The following is a 20,476-nucleotide window of genomic DNA, read 5'->3' as shown; positions in this document are numbered from 1 at the left end:
AAGGCCTCATCTCACCTTCTGGTTAGGCCCACTTGCTTACTCACCCCAGGCACGTTCTTAACGTCTGGCTGTCCAACATAAATGTGTTTCATTTGCAAGTTGCTTAAGCAGAGCACAAATTCCCCATTTGGCCACTTTCACTCCAGTGGGAATTCTGCATATTCAAAGCCTTCCAAGCCCAGCACAACCTGATTAAAACATGACTGGCTTGTCACAGAGACTCTCCCGCAATAACTCAGAGACGATCTCAATTTCCCTATCACTCTGTCTTCCCTGATCCAGAGCTCCACGGAGACCACTAGCAGCACGTGGAAAAATTCACCCACTGAGATGGCACAGGTCCCTGAAAAACTGGACCTGCAGATCCCTTCTTCCTGTAAGATGATCGAAGAGAGGTACGCACCTGCTTTTCCAGCTCCTCGACATCTGCAGTTGAGATGTCCTCCACGTAGTTGGATGGGAAGTACTGCTGGATCCTGGTTCCATAGTCACCTTTCCACCTGGATAAGAAGAGGGAACATGGGGGAGCTGTCACCAGGTGGCATGAATTACCCGCTACTGCTCATTAGCACCTGGCTGCTGGCTCGATTCTGATGGGGACAGGTAGCAAGTGGCCAAGTGACCAGTGTCACTATCTGTGACAATGCAGAAACTCACAGACAGCTTCTTTTTATTTTTTAATTACCAATGAGTTACTGGGGGCCGATTTTCCTCCTCATCAGATGATCTTAATGTTTGACCAAAGAAACCGCAAGTCAAAAGTTTCAGTGCTTTAAGTGGAAGTCAGAGACCATACAAGACAAAAGCTCAACCCCATTTCAGGGAATAATTTTGAGAAAAGGTGCTTCTAGAGCCAGATAGCCTGAAATTAAATTCCAGCCCTACCACAGACTGCGGAGGCTTTCTGTGCCTCCAGTTCTCCATTCACAAAATGGTGAAACACGAGTGCTTCCCTTAGAAGGCTTTATTAGGTCTCTCTACATTAACATAAGCTGAGCGCTTGAGACAGCACCTACCTAGCACACAGTAAGTACTCAATAGTGTTAGCTCTTATTATTATTCAGCTACAACACTGTTCCATACCTTTATGACAGCACTAACAACACGTGACATAATCCATCTGTGAATGTTCCTGGACCCTACCAGACGGTGAGCACCTCTAAGATTCCTCCCCACAAGTCCATGCCCAGACACGCAAACCTCCTCCTTCGACCTGCGCATCTCAAGAGCCACTTCTGCAGCCACAGACCCTCCAAAATGCACGTCTGACCACACCACGTGACAGCTCCCCAGGGCCTCCAGAATCCAGCCCAGACTCTTCATCATGGCAACCACAGCCCAGCACAGGCTGACCCCAGGACTCCCAGACCTCACCTCCTAGCTCTCCATGACATTGATTCCACATGGCCCATTGTCCTCATCATTCCCCTGCCACGTTACCTAGCTTCCATGTCTTAGTCCACGCCCTTGGTACCCAGCTTCCCTCTACTAATTTAAGACTCAGTTTGGGCATTTCCTCTTCCAGGAAGTCTTCCCTGACTGCCACCTAGGCTGAGCACTCTTCCTCTGTGGTCCCCTGGCCTCCTGTCCTGACAGTCATCCAAGCAGCCACACCTTATACTTAATGTGTAATTACACACCTGTCTTCCCCACTATATGAGATCTTTCTGGATTTTTATTTTTCTTTTTAGACCGAGTCTCATTCTATCCCCCAGGCCGGAGTGCATGGCGTGATCTCGGCTCACTGCAACCCCTGCCTCCTGGGTTCAAGCAATTCTCCTGCCTCAGCCTGCCAAGTAGCTGGGATTACAGGCACGCACCACCACGTCTGGCTAACATTTGTATTTTTAGTAGAGACAGGCTTTCACCATGTTGGCCAGGTTGGTCTCAAACTCCTGACCTCAAGTGATCTGCTGCTTTGGCCTCCCAAAGTGCTGGGGTTACAGGTGGGAGCCACCACACCTGGCTGACCTTTCTGGATCTTAAACAAGTCTGTGCTTCACGGTGGTAAGGACTTTAATATTTTTGGTCTGAATAAGCAGAGTGAGGACTGATACTACCAGTTCACATAGCGCAGACACAGGACTGCAGGTTGTAAGCCCTTTTCATGCCCTCCGCACCATTACTCTAGACCCACTTCTGGCAAAGGCTGGGTATATTTAGGGTGATCATATGGACCATCCATCCAGGACTCAGCAGTTTACATTTCTTTGACACTCAGGAGCATCCTGGTTCAGACCAAAGTTGTGTGGTCCCCTAGCTATAGGGGAACCAGTTTGGGAATATGCAAAAAAAGCCATTTCAGGCTGGGCATAGTGGGTCACACCTGTAATCCCAGCACTTAGGGAGGCCGAGGTGGGCAGATCATGAGGTCAGGAGTTCGAGACCAGCCTGGCCAACATGGTGAAACCCCATCTCTGCTAAAAAATACAAAAATTAGCTGGGCATGTTGTCACATGCCTGTAATCCTAGCTACTCAGAAGGCTAAGACAGGAGAATTGCTTGAACCCGGGAGGTGGAGTTTGCAGTGAGCCAAGAATGCACCAGTGCACTCCAGCCTGGGCAACAGAGGGAGACTTCATCTCAAAGAAAAAAAAAAAAAAGGCCGTTTCATACAGGCAGCCCCCTCAGTAGCACTTCTGCCATCAGAGAGAGAAACAAATGACCATGGCCACAGGACAGTTTGCCCACAGTCCCTTGGCAAAGAACTCCTCTTAACTCATCTCAGGATAAGAGCCTTCGAAATTTGGAGAACTGCCTATCAGAGGCATGGAAAGGCACGAGGCTGTCTCGCAGAATGGAAAACTGTGGTTTGGAGCAGTTACCTGGGCTCCATCCACAACTCCAAAAATGTTAGTCACCCACCCACTGAGCACCAGGACATTGGCCAAGGCAGGGACAGGAGCACAATGAGGGAGTGCCAGTGTCCCTGGAAGAGACCTCAACTCTGACTGTGCCACTTCGAGTGGAGGGACCTCGGCAAAACCAAGCATCTGAACTGGGAGATGCTGATGGACACCATGGTTGCCAAACTGGGTCTGGGAGCCTCCAAGGGGAAGCATCAGGGGCTGCAGTAGGGATAGCGAGGTCAGCCACGAGGCCAAACAGGGCAGCTCCAGCCCCGACTCCAGCTCAACAGATAACTCAGCTGCATCTTTAATTCTGGGGAATCTAGGTATGAACTGGTTTGCAATGAGGTTCTCCAGATTTTTAGAAAAACTCTGACAATCCCTGGATTAAGGCATCTTGCAAGAGGACAGGGAAGGACTTAGCAGATGAATGAGGTTACGAGCGTAGGCTTTGGAGCCAGAAGGCCTGGGGCTTCAAATCTCAGCCTGTGTGGCCCTAGACGAGTGGCTGCATTTCTCAGGCCTTCAGTTTCCTCATCTGTAAAATGCAGGTAACAACAGAACCAACCTTTTGCAGTCATCATGTGGATTCAGTGAGTTATTTCAAACAAAGTGCTTAAAACAGAGCTTGACACATAGAAGCACTCCATGTAAGCTGCCATTCAGATTTCTAAGTCAGGTCTAGTTATCTTGTGAAAGGCAGAAATGCCCATCTACGAGGTGCTTAAACTAGTACTCACGATTACGAGCAAGTTCTTATTGTTCTCAGACAGAAGTCACCCCACGAAACCACTTGCCCAGAAACCTGTCAGTAGGCAGTGAACTTTTCTTCCATGGTAAAAAAGGGAAATGGTACCTAAACCCTAGCACACCCAGATACCTTTGCCCTAAAAACGTATTGTCTTCAATTCAGGATGCAGCCATTGTACACAGCATGGGACTATGCAATAGCATAAGAATTAGAACTGGAAATAACACACCGTCTTGTGTATTAAAAATGGCCTGCACTATTTAGTAGCTGTGTGACTTGGACAGTCTCATTCACCGCATCCTTAAAGTGGGAATAATCATACTCCTAACCACAGGGAGTAATAAAGATTTGATTGAAAGCAATTAGCAGACTGCTTGCCACCTAGTAAGACTTCAATAATGGTAGCTGCTGTTGGAATCATAATAATATACAATATATTATATGACATATTGATAACTGTTAATATTGTTGTTTATCCATTTTCTCAAATAGAGCAAGCACGAAGCCACCTTCCTAAAAAGGGACTTAACACAAGAGGTCAAAGCCAGCCCAGAATGGCAGACAAAGTGGGGGCGGTCAGACTCGGCCAGCAGCTGAGTCTCATCACCCAGAAGGGACAAGTCAAGCATGCCCGCCAAGCAGCCCAGCCTCTACTCAGCCTTACCAGCCACCGGGCTCCTTGGAGACATTGTGGATGAGGGCGCCACGGCAGAAGCTCAGCTCATCGCTTCGCTTGGCTTTGTAGTCATACAGAGCTTTCACAGTTCTCTGAGGCTTTCAGGGAAAACAAGAAAGAAAATGTCAGGCCAGGGACAGGAGGCTGCATTCCAGGCATCATTCAGTTCTTCTCACTGGGGAGCAGGAGGCTTCAGGCCAAGATTACAAAGTCATCTGCTGGAGAGGGACTGGCATTGCAAAGGACCTAAGGCCCCAAAAAGTCACCAGGGAGTGAAGGAAGTCTGGCCTGGTCAGAGCTAAGGTTAGGGTTAGGGCTAGGGTTAGGGGCTAAGGATTATGGGTTAGGGTTTAGGGTTTTGGCACAGGGGTTAGGAGTCAGGGTTTAGGGTTAGGGTTAGGGTTATAGTTTAGGGAGGGGGATGGGGTTAGGGTGGGAGTGCCCCTGTATTTCACTGACCCAATATTCCTCAATTTCTTCAACAAAGAAAGGAAATGCCTTTTAGATTAAGCCAAGACCTCCGTCACAATGCCTATGCTCATCAAGCCTCCCAGAAGTTCAAGGGCAACCCCATTCTTCCTGCCTGTCCTGAGGGCCTCACTGCTCTTTTTATGTAGGTCAGCGGTCTCCTATCTATACTCTTGCAGGCCGCTGACCTTTTGCAAGACTAACTCAGGCTCTCCTCTATGAAATTCATCAAAAGGTGATCTCTGTTGTCATAACTAAGTAAGAACTTCCTCAGTATAGAAATTTTATTCAATGAATTTGCTTTCATGCCTTCTGCCTGGCAGGCATAAACGAATACCCAGATGGCAAGCAAATATTAATGGGAAAACCTCTGACGCTGTCAAACCTGTTTAGATCAGCAGCTTCCTTCTTCTGCCACCCAAAGGAAATGGGAACAGGAATTTCACAGGGAATCCAGTAAAACTATTCCTCAGAACACAGGCTACAAAGTCAGACATGTAGGTTCAAACCATTGCCCTGCCCTTAAATGGTTACATAAGGTTGAGACTCTCTGATCCTCAGCTCCCTCATCTGTGAAATGGGAAGTAAATTTTTATACATTTCACAGGATTGTTAAACTATCACATGAGATCGTGTGTATAACGACATAACTCACAGGAGCTTGCGATTCTTCAGTGCTAACTGCAGTACAGGTCAAAGCACTGTTCCGAGCCTCAGGGTATCACCTTTAATCCCTACAACCACCGTAACAGGTGGGTAGTTACATGATTATCCCCATTTTACAGATGATGAAAAAACTGAGATGCGGAGAAGGAAAGTAACTTGCCCCACATCAACCAGCTGTTTTAAGTAGCTGAGCCCAGAACTGCATCTATCAATGTGAGTTATTGCCATAGTTCAGGATGTTTCGTAAGAAGCAATGTGGGTTCTAGAAGCTCTGCCACAGGGATCTGCAGCGGGAGGCTAAGCAGAGCCCTTGCCTCTCTCTCTCCCTCCTGCAGACAGAGCGGCCTCTACCTGCATATCCTGCTTCAAGGGTGGATGTAAGGGCCAGAGCCAGGCTCCAAGGCCACAGGAACGAACACTCATCAGTTAGAGGGGTGACTGTTCTCATCACCAAAACATCCTTCACTTCTAACAAAATTTTTGCTGCTAAGTTCTCTTAATGCATTTCATATACAGCTGAATTTGCCTACAACTTTTCAAGATTTCATTTCTTTCTGAAAGAGATCTACATTGGCCAAGGATTATAAATTTTTGAAAAACAAAGTCATCTCTGGATTTCAACAGAGCCCACAAGCAGGGCCCCTGCCTAAGCGAGCGCTGTTCACTAATCGTGGGCCACATGGCCCCCAAACAGAAAATTTGCCGCCGTTCTTCCTCTGCCGGTTCAAACTAAATCTAAGATGAAACCATGGCAAGGAAGAGCCGAGGGCTCAAAGTAAAATCCATCCCTACCTGCATGAAATTACACGACAGAGTTGGGGTGGGAATATGAGATAGTGTTTGCACTGTTTGCACTGCAGGGAGGTCAGCGAACCAGATGGAATTTATAAACACCACGGGCTCCATCAGTGAGCAAGAAACATTTGAAAGACTTAATTAGAAGCCATTTTGGCCCAGAGGTGGTTCAGCAAACCTCAGAATTTTAGCAAAACACTGTTGCATTTGGATGGAATTCTATTAACCTTTTCCCTGAAACTAGACTGCATACTGTCAATCATTGTTTCTTCTCAAAAAAAAAAAAAAAAAATTATTTTGGCCAGGTTTTCCAGAATCTTCCCTTGCCCTGTTGTAACTGCCAGGAGAACAAGATGGAATCCACATCAGCCTAGTGACTCAGAAATCACGTGAGCTGGGGGTTCAGCACTGTACCATGGACGGATTGATTTCACTGGGATCCACATACATTCTGCTGACGTCATAGAGGGAGTTTATATCTCTTTCCTGGAAGAAAAAAGGAAAGAAAGAAATGTAATAATCCACGCTCCTAAAATAGCCCTTCCATATTACAAGGGTTCTAGGCTTCCTTATGGTTACCTATCCTTCGATAGAAGAGTTGAAATGTCATAGAATTTTCTTGTGGCCCATGAGTGGACACAGGAAAAAGCTATACAGAAGGTCTCCAGACGTGGAAACTAACCCAAAATCAGAGAGGCCCTGGCATGGCCTGCTGTGTGCCAGGCACCATGTTCCCTCGTAAAAACGCAAATCCTAAGATCCAGTGGTGCGCTGGAGTGAGCTCCCAGCTCGCAAAAGCCCACTGTGTACATCGCTTCCTGACTCCACATTTAAGGTTTGATGGCGGCACATCAGCAACTTGAAACTGACCACCATGTAAGTATTTACACCATGGAAATTGGCAAATGCTACAAACCACTGCTTTCCCCCTCAGAGTTGTTTAAACATTTACTAGCACACCACTGCCAAGATCTACCCCCAGCACCCCTCTGTTCCTCTCTAACTCTTCTTTCTTTTCCTCGTGTCACCTGAGGGCTTGTGGTGTGGCTACTCCTCTACCTAGAGCCACCCCTTCCTTCACTTCTCCCCCAAGTCCATTCACCACTGTCTTCCATGTTTCAGCTCACATTTCCCCCCTTTTTAAGGTGGCCTTCTCTGATCACCACCCCCACAGTCTAAGGCAGTACCCACCCCTTTTCACACAATCCTGTTTTCTTTGCTTTATTATACTTCATGCTACCTGAAATTATCTTCGTGATGTATATTATCTGTCTCTCCTCTCCAGAACCTACATTTACCAGAGGCAGATTTTGTTCCATAGTACTCCCAGTATCTACAACAGTTCTTGGCACATGGTCAGGATGACATAAATCTCTTTTCAATAAATTAATGATCTGTGTGGTAGGAAGGGAGACACAGTAATCATGTCAGGTCTCTTCTGCACCCAGAATTGTCCAATAACTCAGAGAAAAAGCCACGGCCTTATAATGGCCTCTGAGCCCTGCATGATCCAGTCCCCTGTGAACCCCCATTTTCATTTAGCTCCACCTCCACCTAGGCTTGCTCAATTCCAGCTGCTTCTTGGTGCCTCCAGGCAGGCTCCTACCTCAGGACCTTTGCACATGCTATCCTCTCCTCCTACAGAAGTTACCCACCTGGCTCACTCCTTCTCAGTGACATCTTCCTAGACCACCCTCTGAAAACTGCAATCCCTTCCCCATCACTCTGCATCCCCTTATCCACCTGCCCAGTGTTTCTCCTTAGCTCTCATCACCATCTGACACACACTATGGATATTTTAAACCTCATTTGTTGCATCTCCCCATCACTACACTATAAGCAGCACAAGGGCAGGGTCTTTTTCTGTTGTGTTCAGTTTGTATCCCCAGAACCTACAGCAGTATTAGACACATGGTGAATACTCAGAGGTTTGCTGAATTCAGGAACAGATGAGCTACAACCTCAGACAAGAAATCCCACCAAATCACAAGGGAGTCAACCACCTACCATATTGTAGCGCTCCAGGAGCTCGGGCGTCACGGGGTAGCGCAGTCTCATCTTTCGGTAGAGTGAATGCTTCTCATAGTAACTGACGAGCTCCACCAGGCTCTCAAAATAGGCGGAGGTTCCCAGAACAAAGTGCCGGCCGTCCCGGTTGATGCGACAATGCTTCACCTTGCCCCTAGCCCTGGATAGGGAAGAACACAGGGGTTGACATGTCAAGATCCTGGTGGCCAAACAATTTTTATACAAACCCCACTGATTAGATACAACGTAGTTATCCAGCCTTAGAGAAGTGGGTACAGAAACAGGGTGTAGTCCTCCTATGGAATACAAGGCAATTAAAAACACTGATGTGGGTATTTTCAAAACAGATCTAGAAGACTCTGTGTCTCAGAAGAAATATTGCCGACTGACTCAACAGCTCCTCTTACCCTTCCCCTCCTCCCCAGCTACAGGGCTTGACTTTAGGACCATCTTAGGGAACTAGATGAGGAGTAGGCCAAATCTGGCCCACCACTTTTTATAAATAAAGCTTTATTGAAACACAACTATAGTTCATTTGTATATACATTGTCTGGGCTGTTTTCATACTGTAACAGCAGAGTTGCATAGCTGCAACAGAGACCATATGGCCAGTAAAACCTAAAATATTCACTCTTTGGTCCTTTACAGAAAATGTTTGCCAATCTTCCCCACCAAATTCTTAAATCTTGCCTTCAATGACTCAGCTAGCAAAATGACAACTTTTTTTTTTTTTTTCAAAAAAGAGATAAGTCTTTCATTCCTTCATCTGTTTGAAACATGAAGCAGAAAAAATCCAAAACAGAACAGCCTCCTTAGTTTTATTAGCTTTTTTCAGCAAGACAAAAACATCTGGAAAAATATAGTTTGACCCTAACTTTATAGCCAAGAGGCTCTTCAAACTGGACCCTTATCTCACACCATAAACAAAAAAAGCAGCTCAAAATGGATTAAAGACTAAACATAAGACCTGAAACTGTAAAACTACTAGAAGAAAACCAAGAGTAAAAACTGTGTAACATGGGTCTGGACAATGATTTTCCAGATAGGACCCCAAAAACACAGGCAACAAAAATGAAAGTGGATAAACGGGATTATATCAGACTAAAAGGCTTCTGCGTAGGCAAGGAAAGAATCAACAGAGTAAAGAAACAACCTACAGAAAGGGAAAAACATCTGCAAGCTGAACATTTGACAAGCGGTCAACATCTAAAATATGTAAGGAACTCTAACAACTCAAGAGTAATAAAATAAATTACCCAATTTAAAAATGGACAAAGGCCGGGCGCGGTAGCTCACACCTGTAATCCCAGCACTTTGGCAGGCCGAGGCAGGCAGATTACTTGAGGTCAGGAGTTTGAGACCAGCCTGGCCAACACGGTGAAATGCTGTCTCTACTAAAAATAAAAAATTAGCTGGGCATAGTGGCGGGTGTCTGTAATCTCAGCTACTCGGGGGGCTGAGGGATTAGGAGGACTTGAACCCTAGAGGCAGAGGTTGCAGTGAGCCAAGATCATGCCACTGTACTCCAGCCTGAGTGACAAACTAAGACTTTTACCAGAAGAGAAAAGAAATCAAAAACGGATCTGAATAGACATTTCTCAAAAGAAGATATGTGAATAGCCAACAGATATATAAAGAATATTCAACATCACTAATCATCAGAGAAATGCAAATTAAAACCACCATGAGATGTCACCTCACACCTGGTAAAATGGCTATTAGCTAAAAGAGAAGTGCTGGTGAGGATGTGGAGACAAGGGGACCCCTGCACCTGGTTGGTGGGGCTGTAAATTAGCATAGCCATTATGGAAAACAGTAGAGATTCCTCAAAAAATTATAAACAGAACACCATGTGATCCAGCAATCCCACTTCTGGGTATCCATCCGAAGAAAATGATAATATGGTCAAAGAGAGAGCTGCACCCCCATATTCACAGCACCATTCACCACAGCCAAGATGTAGAATCAACCTGCCCATCAACAGATAAATGGATAAAGAAAATGTGGTGCATTTACATAATGGAATACCATTCACCTTTGGAAAAGAAGGAAAGCCTGTCATTTTCAACAACGTGGATGAACCTGGAGGACACTGTGCTGAGTGAAATAAGCCAGGCACCGAAAAACAAATACTACGTGATCTCATATGTGAAATCTAAAAAGATTTAAACTCACAGAAGTAGAGAGTAGAAGGGTGGTTACCAGGTCCGGGGCAGGGGGAGGGAGGGAGTGCTGGGGATATGTTGGTCAAAGGGCACAAGATTTCAGTTAGACAAGAGGAGTAAGTTCAAGAGATCTGTGGTATAGCACAGGAACTGGAGTCAGTAACAAGGTCCTAGCCGGGCTCGGTGGCTCATGCCTGTAATCCCAGCATCATCAGAGACCGAGTCAGGTGGATCACCTGAGGTCAGGAGTTCGGTAATAGCCTGGCCAACATGGTGAAACCCCATCTTTACTAAAAATACAAACATTACCCAGGCATGGTGGCATGCACCTGTAATCCCAGATACTCAAGAGGCTGAGGCAGGAGAATCGCTTGAACCCAGAGGTGGAGGTTGCAGTGAGCCGAGATCTGAGATCGCACCACTACACTCCAGACGGGGTGACAGAGCGAAACTCCATCTCAAAAAAAAAAAAAAAAAAAAAAACAATGTCCTGTATTCTTGAAAATTGCTGAGGGTAGACTTTAAGTCTCACCACACACAAAAAAATGGTTAAGTATGTGAGGTAGTGCATACATTATCATCTCAATTTAGCCATTTCAACATGTATACATATTTTAAAATATGTATACATGGACATAATACATATATACAACTTCTATTTGTCAAATAAATAGGAAAAACATCTAGAGGCACAGTTTCTATGGGCACACCACTCTTCATAATTTTGCATGGCAGGGGAAAAAATAAAAGGAATTTTTTGCACTGTAGAGACTTTTTTATGGTTTAAAGATTTTTTCTTTTTTAAAAGGATTTCCAATCTTTTGAAAAAAATATATTCTTTTAAGCCATTTCTTCAAAAAGTCCTGTAAAAACAAAATGCTAGAAGACTTTTCCTTCAGTGATTTACTTGCAGCAGTATTTTATTAAATATTTATCCCTTCTAAAAACAAAACAGAGGAAGGAAAAGAAACACTGCTGAGTAGCAAAGCTGCAGAATGCTCCCATTTGTATTTTTTTTAAAAAAGAGAACAAAAAAACCCACACAAAACGGCACTATATGTTTTCCATAAGTACAGACATATATAAATATGTATGTATTTTTTAAATGTCTAGATGGAGACACCAATTTGAAAACTGTGCTTTCTACCGGGACATCTCTATTAAGATTAGAAGGACCACAGAGGGCTTTAGCCTTGACTGTAATGTCTTAATTTTTTATAAAGAGCATATCTTCCTACAATATTCAAGTAATTGAAAATTAATTTTAAAACTTTTTATAAGAGCTCCTCAGGGCAAGAGCTCTCAGTGCAGAGGTAGAGAGCTGGGGTCAGGTTCTGGCTCCTTCCTCCGAGAACTCCTAAGCCTCAGTTTCCCAATCCACACCATCGGGGATCCACAACCCCTATTGCATGGGGAGCTTTAGGACCATCACCCATTCAGTGATTCGGGGCAAGCCTTCGGCTTTGTGTCTGGCACTGAGGCAGGACTCAGTAAGTGAATGATTTGGAAAACATAACTAAAATCAAGCCACAACTAACTTCCCTGGGAGAAGAGAGAATCAAAAGGGGAGATGGGAACAGGGCTGGAAGAGGAGTTGCATCTTCCAACCTCCTGGAGCGTGGATGCCATGGTGCCAGGGCCTGAGGTCTGAGCTGAGAAGCCCCTCATCCTGCCCAAGAGATGCTTTCCACAAAACACAACGAGGCAACCACTTCAACACTTCATTTGAGGAACTGAAAGCAGGTGTTTCTCTTCTACTGGGAAAATCTATCCAGAAGTTCAGTATACATCCCCAGAGCCCAGATCAGTGCCTGGCACAGGAGAGGCACTCTACAAATATGCAGAGGTCAAGGAGGAGAAGTTCCTCCAGACTTATGTTCCCCCACTGCCTGGTACAAATTCCCAGTTCGTTCCCCTGGAGAGCTCCTACTCACTCTCTGCCACCCTGCCGGAGCTTCCCTTTGTAGCACTTACCATGAAATATTACACTGATTTCCTTATGTGCCCAAATCTCCTCAGTGCTTCTCAATAAAAGACAGTGACACCTCAACCCACATCCTGAACAGAGAGCATTTGAAAAAGTGTGTTTCCTGGGGCAGGGATGGGGGTGGCATTTTTTATTGTTACAATGACATAGACATGAAGTGGGTGGAGACCAGGGAAGTTCAACATCCCAAGACAGGAAAGTCCTCACGCCCTCCTCTTTGAGAAACACTGTGAGGGCTGAGCTTCCCTGACAGTGGGGTGTGGGGAGATGCCATCCTTTCTGATTGATTCATTAAGTCAGAGTTCACCAGCCACCAACTACATCCCAGCCAATGTTACATAAGCAGGAGCAGGTCCAAAGCACGACACACTTGACGAAAGGTGATGTCTCTCATTCCTGCCAAGTCATTAGTCTGAGAGAGCAAGAACTGGACTATTTCCTGCATTTCTGGAGCCCAGTACAGGGCCCGTCACACAGTAGGTGCTCACCGAACATCTATTAATTCCTACAAAATAAAAACTTCCATTCTCAAGACACCTCCAAACTCATGGGGAAGATAGGCTCACAAAGTGAATGGGGTGTGTACATAAGTCAGGCAATCAACCTGAGGACCCACCCTACCTCTTCATTCACCTGATCCCATTGAAGTGACCCCAACCTCATCCCCAGATGGCTAGTCAGAATCACGGCACCTGGCTCAGGGAGGGGGCCATCCTTTCTGCCAGACACTGTCCTGGTGGCCCAAGGTATAGCCACCTGAGGAGGAAGCTGACGGAGAATAATGCCATAGGTACCACCCTGACCGCTGTCAGCTGAGGCCCAAATCTGGGTGTGGCTGAGCTGCCTTACCTCTTGGGCATCTCACTTTGCAGCCAACAAGTCCCCACCATTTTTGTTTCAGCCAGTTGAGTTTAGTTGCCATCACTGCACCGAATAATAGCACAGTGGGAGTGCCGACACCCAGCCCGGGGTATACAGCAGGCCTTCAATCCGTGCACAGCGGAGTGAACACACCTGATCCTCAACCAGGCTGATGAGGCAAAGGAAAAGAACAAAGGGCAGAGGCACCAATTCTGAGGAGCGCAGGCCACCTCTTGGGAACACAGAGTAGAGAAGAGCCATGCCGGTGGGAGGCTGCTCTGTGGCCGGAGCTAGCACGCAGTAGGTCCTCAGTAAACTTCAGTGATAATGACCATCACCACAGTCCCCAGGGAGGTGGCTCAGGCATAGTGGTCCAGGCAAGGAAGAAGGAAAATCCAGACGTCCAGGCACTGCCTGGCAGGGTCGCCAGGGGATGGGGCTAAGGCAGAGGGAATGGAGAGAGGAGTGGGGACGGGCAAACCACACACCCTACATCAGCTCATGCGGCTGGCGCCACCACGCCTGCGTGGAAACACAGACCCAGAGCATCCACTGCCTCCTGTTTTTCACTAGAAGCACTCTGAGTTTTTCAGTGAAATTGCTCCATTTTTCACATCAGCATACGAAAGACGTCCGCAGGCCTGATTCAGCCCCCAGGCCTCTGGCTGGAGACTCTGGAGTAAAGAGCTTAGGCTTTGGAATCTGAACCTCAGACTTAGTTGACTATGAGGTTGTGTGACTCCAGCCAGGTCACTTAACCTCTCTAGGCCTATTTCCTCACTTGTAATAACTAGACCTACCTCTCACAGGCTGTAGCAAAGGATTCCATCAGATGAGGCCTTGAAGGCAGCCCAGTGTCTAGAACACAGTGAGGCACTCAACATATGGCAGACTGTTACCGCCATAAGAATACACAGCGGAAATCCTGGGGCTGGGGAGACGGAGGGACAGTAGGATATACGGAGTCTGAGTCACTACCCTGCTCCTTGTCATTCATGGAAGTGGGGAAATCTGGTGTTTTGGGGTAAAATTAGAGAATCACAGGCCTAGAGGACGCTGGGCAGCAGCTGCAGATAGGAGGAAGCCAGACCTGTATCATCACAGGCCTGGGCTGCATAGGCTCAAATCCCAGCTCCAGCAATCACTGGCTACATGCTTCAGCAAGTTATTTCATCTTGGTGTGCCTCAGTTTCCTCCTCTGAGAAATACGGGTCATGGTCATGTCAACCCCACAGTTACTGGAAGCCAAAGTGAGTTACTACAGAACGTGCTGCCCTGGAGAACACAGACTGTGCCTGGTATGCTGGAATGCACATTCTCACAGTGGCTTTTGCTGTGGGTATTGTCACTGTCACTGATGCTGGGGGGGGGGGACACTACAAGTGAGCTCCCACCCGAAGCTCCCCCTTGGCTGTCCACATCTATCCTTGCCAAGCCCCTCTGGAGGGCATGTGCCTCCCACCCTTTCACCCACCTGAAGGTGATGGCGTAGGAGTCGCTGCCCTCTCGCTTCCGGATCAGGAAGGCCCCATCCCGGGGGATCCTCATCAGCATGTCCTCTGCCTCTCCGCGACTCAGGCTGTCATAGTACCACCTGCAGCACAGGGCCAGGGAAAACGGCCAGGTGAGCGGTCTCCGGGCAGTCAGTGGGCCACCCACAGAGGACAACATAATGGCGCCAGTGACAACGACCAGGGAAATCACACAGTGGGCTTCCCCAGCCAGAGACACCTCAGAAAAGAGCAATTTGTGAAGAGAACAGTGGGAGACACCGTGGGTCTGTTTCAAGACCAAAATAATACACCGGGCCAAGCACAGTGGTTCACACCTGAAATCTCAGCACTTCGGGAGGCTGAGGCCGGAGGATCACTTGGGGTCAGGAGTATGGGACTAGCCTGGCCAGCACAATGGGACCCCATCTCTATAAAAAACAAAATAGGCCAGGCGCAGTGGCTCACGCCTATGATCCCAGCACTTTGGGAGGCCAAGGCAGATGGATTGCTTGAAGTCAGGTGTTTGAGACCAGCCTGACTAACATGGTAAAACCCCTCCTCTACTAAAAATACAAAAATTAGCCAGGCCTGGTGCCATGCGCCTGTAATCCCAGCTATCTGGAAGGCTGAGGCACAAGAATCACTTGAACCTGGGAGGTAGAGGTTGCAGTGAGCCGTGATTGTGCCGCTGCACTCGAGCCTGGGAGACAGAACAAGACTCAGTCTCAAAATAAACAAACAAACAAATAAACAATAAAATTAAATTAGTTGGGCATGGTGGCACACACCTGTAGTCTCAGATACTCAGGAGGCTGAGGTAGGAGGATCACTTGAGCCCAGGAGCTCGAGGCTGCAGTGATCCTTGACTGTTCCACTGCACCCCAGCCTGGGCAACACAGCACCACCCAGTCTCAGAAAATTGATTTATCTTCATCCACCTAAGCAGCCCAAAGCTGAAAGGCCAGGCTCCCAGGAAAGCACAGTTATTGCCACGTGTCTCAGGGAATGGGAGGCAGAGGGCACAGTAGGAGTTTCAGAGGGTTTGGGGTTGTTTTCGGGTTATTTCTTAAAATGAGAAACACCAAGTTTTAAAAGCAATCCATAGGAAAATTTGACAGAAAAAGCGAAAAAAAAAGAAGTCGTTTTAAGTAATACGGCCTCCACAGAAATGTACATTTTAGCCGCTTTCTGCTTAAAAAATGTTTTTTTTTTTTAATTCCCAGAATGTGTTGACCCTTTGCAAAGCCTACCCTGATACTCATTTCACTAGATTAAAAAATCAAAGGGAGACCTTTACAATTATTGTTTCCTTGTTCACTTGCAGAACAAACAGAAAAGAGCTCTGAAAGGTAGGAAGATATCCCTGGTCAGAATGACCCTCTGGAAATCAAAGCCCAAAGCTTCAGGGCTATGAAGATAAAGCAGAACAAAGGGAAAGGAGAGAGGAGAGGGAAAGAAAGAAAGAAAGAAAAGAGAAAAGGACATGGGTCATGGTGCCAGGAATTTGGAAACCGGCACCTTTGCAATTTTGAGACCCTGGTGGGCCGGAGCAAGGGTGTCCTGGGGGTCTGGCCCAGCTGAATCACCAGGCCAGCTTCTCCACCTGGTAGAGATAACCCGACCACCACCTGCCTCCTGCTCCACCCTCAGACACGTACGGCTTGGACTCGTGGGGGTTGGGGTTGGGCACAGGGTCCGTGAGCCGCAGCTCGAATTCGGCACAGCGCAGGTGCGTCTCGCGGTAGTGCTGGATGAGGGCGTAGATGCTGCTGAAGGTGAGGTTGTCAGTCAGGTAGTACTTCAGGGTCCCATTCTCCATGGTGGAGCGTATCCGGCAGTGCTGGACCCGGCCTGACCGCCTGCAGAGAGAGGATGCCATCAGTGCTGGGAGAGGACACGCAGGGCCATTGCCACAGCCAAGGCCTCAGAAGCGGAGACATCACATGCAGCCACACGACCTTCCCTCTGCTCCCAGAGCAGACACAGGAGGCCCGGCACAGTGGCTCACGCCTGTAATCCCAACACTTTGGGAGGCCAAGATGGGTGGATTACCTGAGGTCAGGAGTTCAAGACCAGCTGGCCAACACAGTGACATCTCATCTCTACTAAAAATACAAAAATCAGCCGAGGGTGGTGGCGCTTGCCTGTAATCCGAGCTACTAGGGAGGCTGAGGCAGGAGAATCGCTTATACCTGGGAGGTGGAGGTTGCAGTGAGCCAAGATCACATCACTGCACTCCAGCCTGGGAAACACAGCAAAACTCCACCTCAAAAAACTAAATAAGTAAAGACACAGGGCCTACACCCTGAGCCTGGATTCCAGAACATTCTACCTACTTCCCCCACCTCCCAACACCCCCTTTAATCTACGGCTTCTCTAGAGCCAGGATGCCTGGATTCAAATCCCAGCTCTGCCACGTATGAGCCAAGTGTCCCAGAGCAGGTCACCCATCCTATCTGAGCCGTGGTGTTATTATCACCCTAGAGGTCTGACAGGGACAGTAAGTCTGGCCACCCCAAAGAGGCGTCCCGAAGAGTAAACGAGACCACATATACACGGTGTCTGGAATGCTGCCCTGCACACAGTAAGCATCACTTTGGCGTCCACTACTACTAGTATTTACATGTTATTAGTATGCTAATTTTCAGCCAGGTGCACTGGCTTACAGCTGTAATCCCAGCACTTTAGAAGGCCGAGACCAGAGGATTGCTTGAGCTGAGTTCGAAACCAGCCTGGGCAACACAGTGAGACCCCAGCTCTACAAAAAATTTTAAAAATTATCCAGGTCTAGTGGCATGTGTCTGTAGTCTCAGCTACTTAGGAGGCTGAGGTAGGAGGATTGCTTGAGCCCAGGAGTTTGAGGCTTCAGCGAACTGAGATCACACCACTATACTACAACCTAGGCAACAGAGCAAGACCCTATCACCATTTTTTTTAAGTGACAGTATTATAATTTCCCTCCTTCAGGTCTTGCCTTATTTCAGGAAGGTTTTCCTGACCATTCCTCACATCATGGCATCAGAGCCTTCTCTCACAGACTTTCATAAATCCCCCCAACTCACATTAAACCGCCTCAATAAAGGGAGGGATGTCCCTTTATCTTGCCTTGTTTCACTGCACTCATCACAACTATACTTGTATATCATTTGTTTGACTACTTTTTCACTGCCCATCTCCCTCAAAAGAGAACATAATGTCCAGGAGGACAAAGACATTGTCTGTCTGGTGTAAGTACTGCGCCTAGCACAGAGTACGCCTTCAAGAAGTGTCTTTTAATGCACGGAGACATGGATGAGTGAGTGGACAAATGAACGCACAAGCTCATCACAGTCCATGACAGCTTCGTAAAAACAGCCCTACAGTCCCCCTTTTACAGAGGAGACAGAGATGCTAGGAGTTTGGCTGAATCATCCAGAACCACTGGACCCACTCCAGGGCCGGGATCGGGGAGGTGAGTGAGGCCTCATCATCTAAGACTGGGGTCAAATGCTGTCTTTCTTTAAAATGTTGATATTTTGTTCACTACGGACTTTTTTGCATTCCTTTTGATTTTTAAAAATATTGCCTTGAAATCTCACTAATCTGGATTACTGTGCCCAGGTGAGTCACACCCAGCTCATCCTTCTCCCGGCCTAGCAGAGCCCAACAAATGAAGGCTGGGTTTCGGGTCTCAACCTACGATTCCTACCTGAGCTAGAGCCACTCACCACCCCACCTCATCTGGCCAGTGTGGAGGAGAAGGTAGGCATTCCCTGGGTCAGGGACGTTACCAGAAGGACAGAGTGTAGTCATTGGGGAAGGTCTCGCTCTCCCGAACCAGGAAGGTGCCATCCTTGCCCCCTGTCTCCATGCAGTATTCCTGCAGCAACTTCTCAGCACTCGTCCTCTTCTCCACCTTCTTGTGGAACCATTTCTCCCCAAAATGCAGCTCTGTTGGGGGTATATCCTGGGCCACAAAGAGAGGAGGGGTTTCTGAAAGCCTTGGACCAAACCCCAGTATCACTAGACAAGCACCTCTGCCTCACCTTGACCCAGGGCACCAGATAACATAGACAGGCCAGCTCAGCCAGTCCTCACTCAAAGAAGTCCGGGAAAACAGCACCCACAATCCTCCTCCGTGTGCCTCCCCACTCCTGAGAGCCCTCATTTATGGTGGCCTCCTGGCATTTTGAGACATGGAGTGAGGGGTTTCCAGCACAGCCCTCCATTCTGTTCTTTGGAAGTCTCAGAGCCATGATGCCCTGGGGCTACAGAAAGAAACAGTGGGAAAGATGACCACAACTGGAGAAGAGGGGAACAGCAAATCTGGGACCAACCCAGAACATCGGCCTCCATCTAAGGCCAATCAGGCACTTCAGAGAATAGGAAAGCATCTTGAACATCATTGGTTAAAGCACCTAGTGGAGCCAGCCAATCAGAGACAAGCTAGCCGGGCCATGGTACCCAGAGTAGCAGCAGCATCTTCAGGTGAGAATCCTCTTGCAGCTGGCCAGAGAAGCCACATGGGAAGGAGGTCCCAGGGGCTGGCTGCTCCTTGGGAGCCCCTGGGGACCTCCTCCCTATGTGGCTAGGGCCTCCCCCTACCTGGGGCACTTCCTCCTCCACAGTCTGTTCAATGTCATCACTGAAGGACAGCTTGGCATCGGCGATGGCGCAGTAGTGCCGAGTCCATTTCTAGAAAGTAAAACTGGTATTAGTGCCCCCCAAAGTCTCTACCTCATGAACTCTGGTGCCCAGGAGCCCTGCAGGGCATCACCCCAGCATCTACCATGGATGTGCTTTTCCCAGTTCCATAGACATTTGTGGTGACTTCACTGAATTCAATTCCCTTCAAGGCATTTCTTTTTTAAAACATTGATGTGTTTGTTTTGAACTTCTTTCAGTATTTTTTTGGACTTTTAAAATCCATGTGTCTAAGGTAGGTACAACTCCTCATTATTTCCTTTTCTATTCCATCTACCTTTTGAGGCTTTCAGGATTTTCTGGCCAGTTTGCTAGAAACCTTACCTTCAACATTTACTTGTGATTTAATTCCTTTTTTTTTTTGAGACAGAGTCTCACTCTGTCAGGAGGCTGGAGTGCAGTGGTGTGATATCTTGGCTCACTGAAACCTCTGCCTCCCGGCTTCAAGCGATTCTCCTGCTTCAACCTCCCAAGTAGTTGGGATTACAGGTGCACATCATCATGCCCAGCTAATTTTTGTATTTTTAGTAGAGACAGGGTTTCACCATGTTGGCCAGGATGGTCTCAATCTCCTGACCTTGTGATCTGCCCGCCTTGGCCTCCCAAGGTGCTAGGATTACAGGCATGAGCTACCACGCCTGGCCCAACTTAATTCTTTGTTTTTTTTTTTTTTTTTTTTTTTTTTTTTTTTTTTGGCCAGGCATGGTGGCCCACGCCGGTAATTCCAGCATTTTGGGAGGCCGAGGTGGGCGGATCACTTGAGATCAGGAGTTCAAGACCAGTCTGGCCAACATGGTGAGACACCATTTCTACTAAGACTATAAAAATGAGCAGGGTGTGGTGGTGCACACCTGTGGTCCCAGCTACTCAGGAAGCTGAGGCACAAGAATCACTTGAACCTGGTAGGTGGAGTTTGCGGTGAGCTGAGATTGTACCACTGCACTCTAGCCGGAGCAATGGAGCAAGACTATCTAAAATAAATAAATATTGCTGTTGATATAACGGTATCTAGGATATAAGAACAGACAAGTAAAAATATAGTGAAAATGGATAT

General features: G+C 47.4%; 1 protein-coding gene and 1 long non-coding RNA gene across 5 annotated transcripts in view; one reads left to right on the top strand and one right to left on the bottom strand.

Annotated features, from left to right (window-relative positions):
• The window catches only part of PLCG2 (phospholipase C gamma 2), a 181,193-nt gene that overhangs the window by 33,861 nt on the left and 126,856 nt on the right, over positions 1–20,476 (bottom strand). For all 4 annotated transcript variants that reach the window (XR_004270497.1, XM_032283879.1, XM_032283880.1 and 1 more), the window contains 8 exons: positions 19,324–19,413; positions 18,510–18,685; positions 16,398–16,598; positions 14,721–14,840; positions 8,213–8,393; positions 6,620–6,691; positions 4,265–4,374; positions 404–500 (listed from right to left, as the gene is read on the bottom strand). Coding sequence is in view for 3 of the 4 variants with exons in the window: in XM_032283879.1 (XP_032139770.1) it covers positions 404–500; positions 4,265–4,374; positions 6,620–6,691; positions 8,213–8,393; positions 14,721–14,840; positions 16,398–16,598; positions 18,510–18,685; positions 19,324–19,413 (1,047 nt within the window). In the remaining variant the exon portion in view is untranslated. The remainder of the gene's footprint in view (positions 1–403; positions 501–4,264; positions 4,375–6,619; positions 6,692–8,212; positions 8,394–14,720; positions 14,841–16,397; positions 16,599–18,509; positions 18,686–19,323; positions 19,414–20,476) is intronic.
• LOC116555363 overlaps positions 1–20,476 on the top strand; it is a 785,279-nt gene that overhangs the window by 760,569 nt on the left and 4,234 nt on the right. The window lies entirely within an intron of this gene.

This window comes from Sapajus apella, unplaced genomic scaffold (assembly GCF_009761245.1).
Source record: "Sapajus apella isolate SASKATOON/1434 unplaced genomic scaffold, GSC_monkey_1.0 scaffold15, whole genome shotgun sequence".
NCBI classification, from domain to species: domain Eukaryota; kingdom Metazoa; phylum Chordata; class Mammalia; order Primates; family Cebidae; genus Sapajus; species Sapajus apella.
The sequence above is the reverse complement of the archived record's forward strand: the minus strand, read 5'-3'. Positions and strand labels throughout refer to the sequence as shown.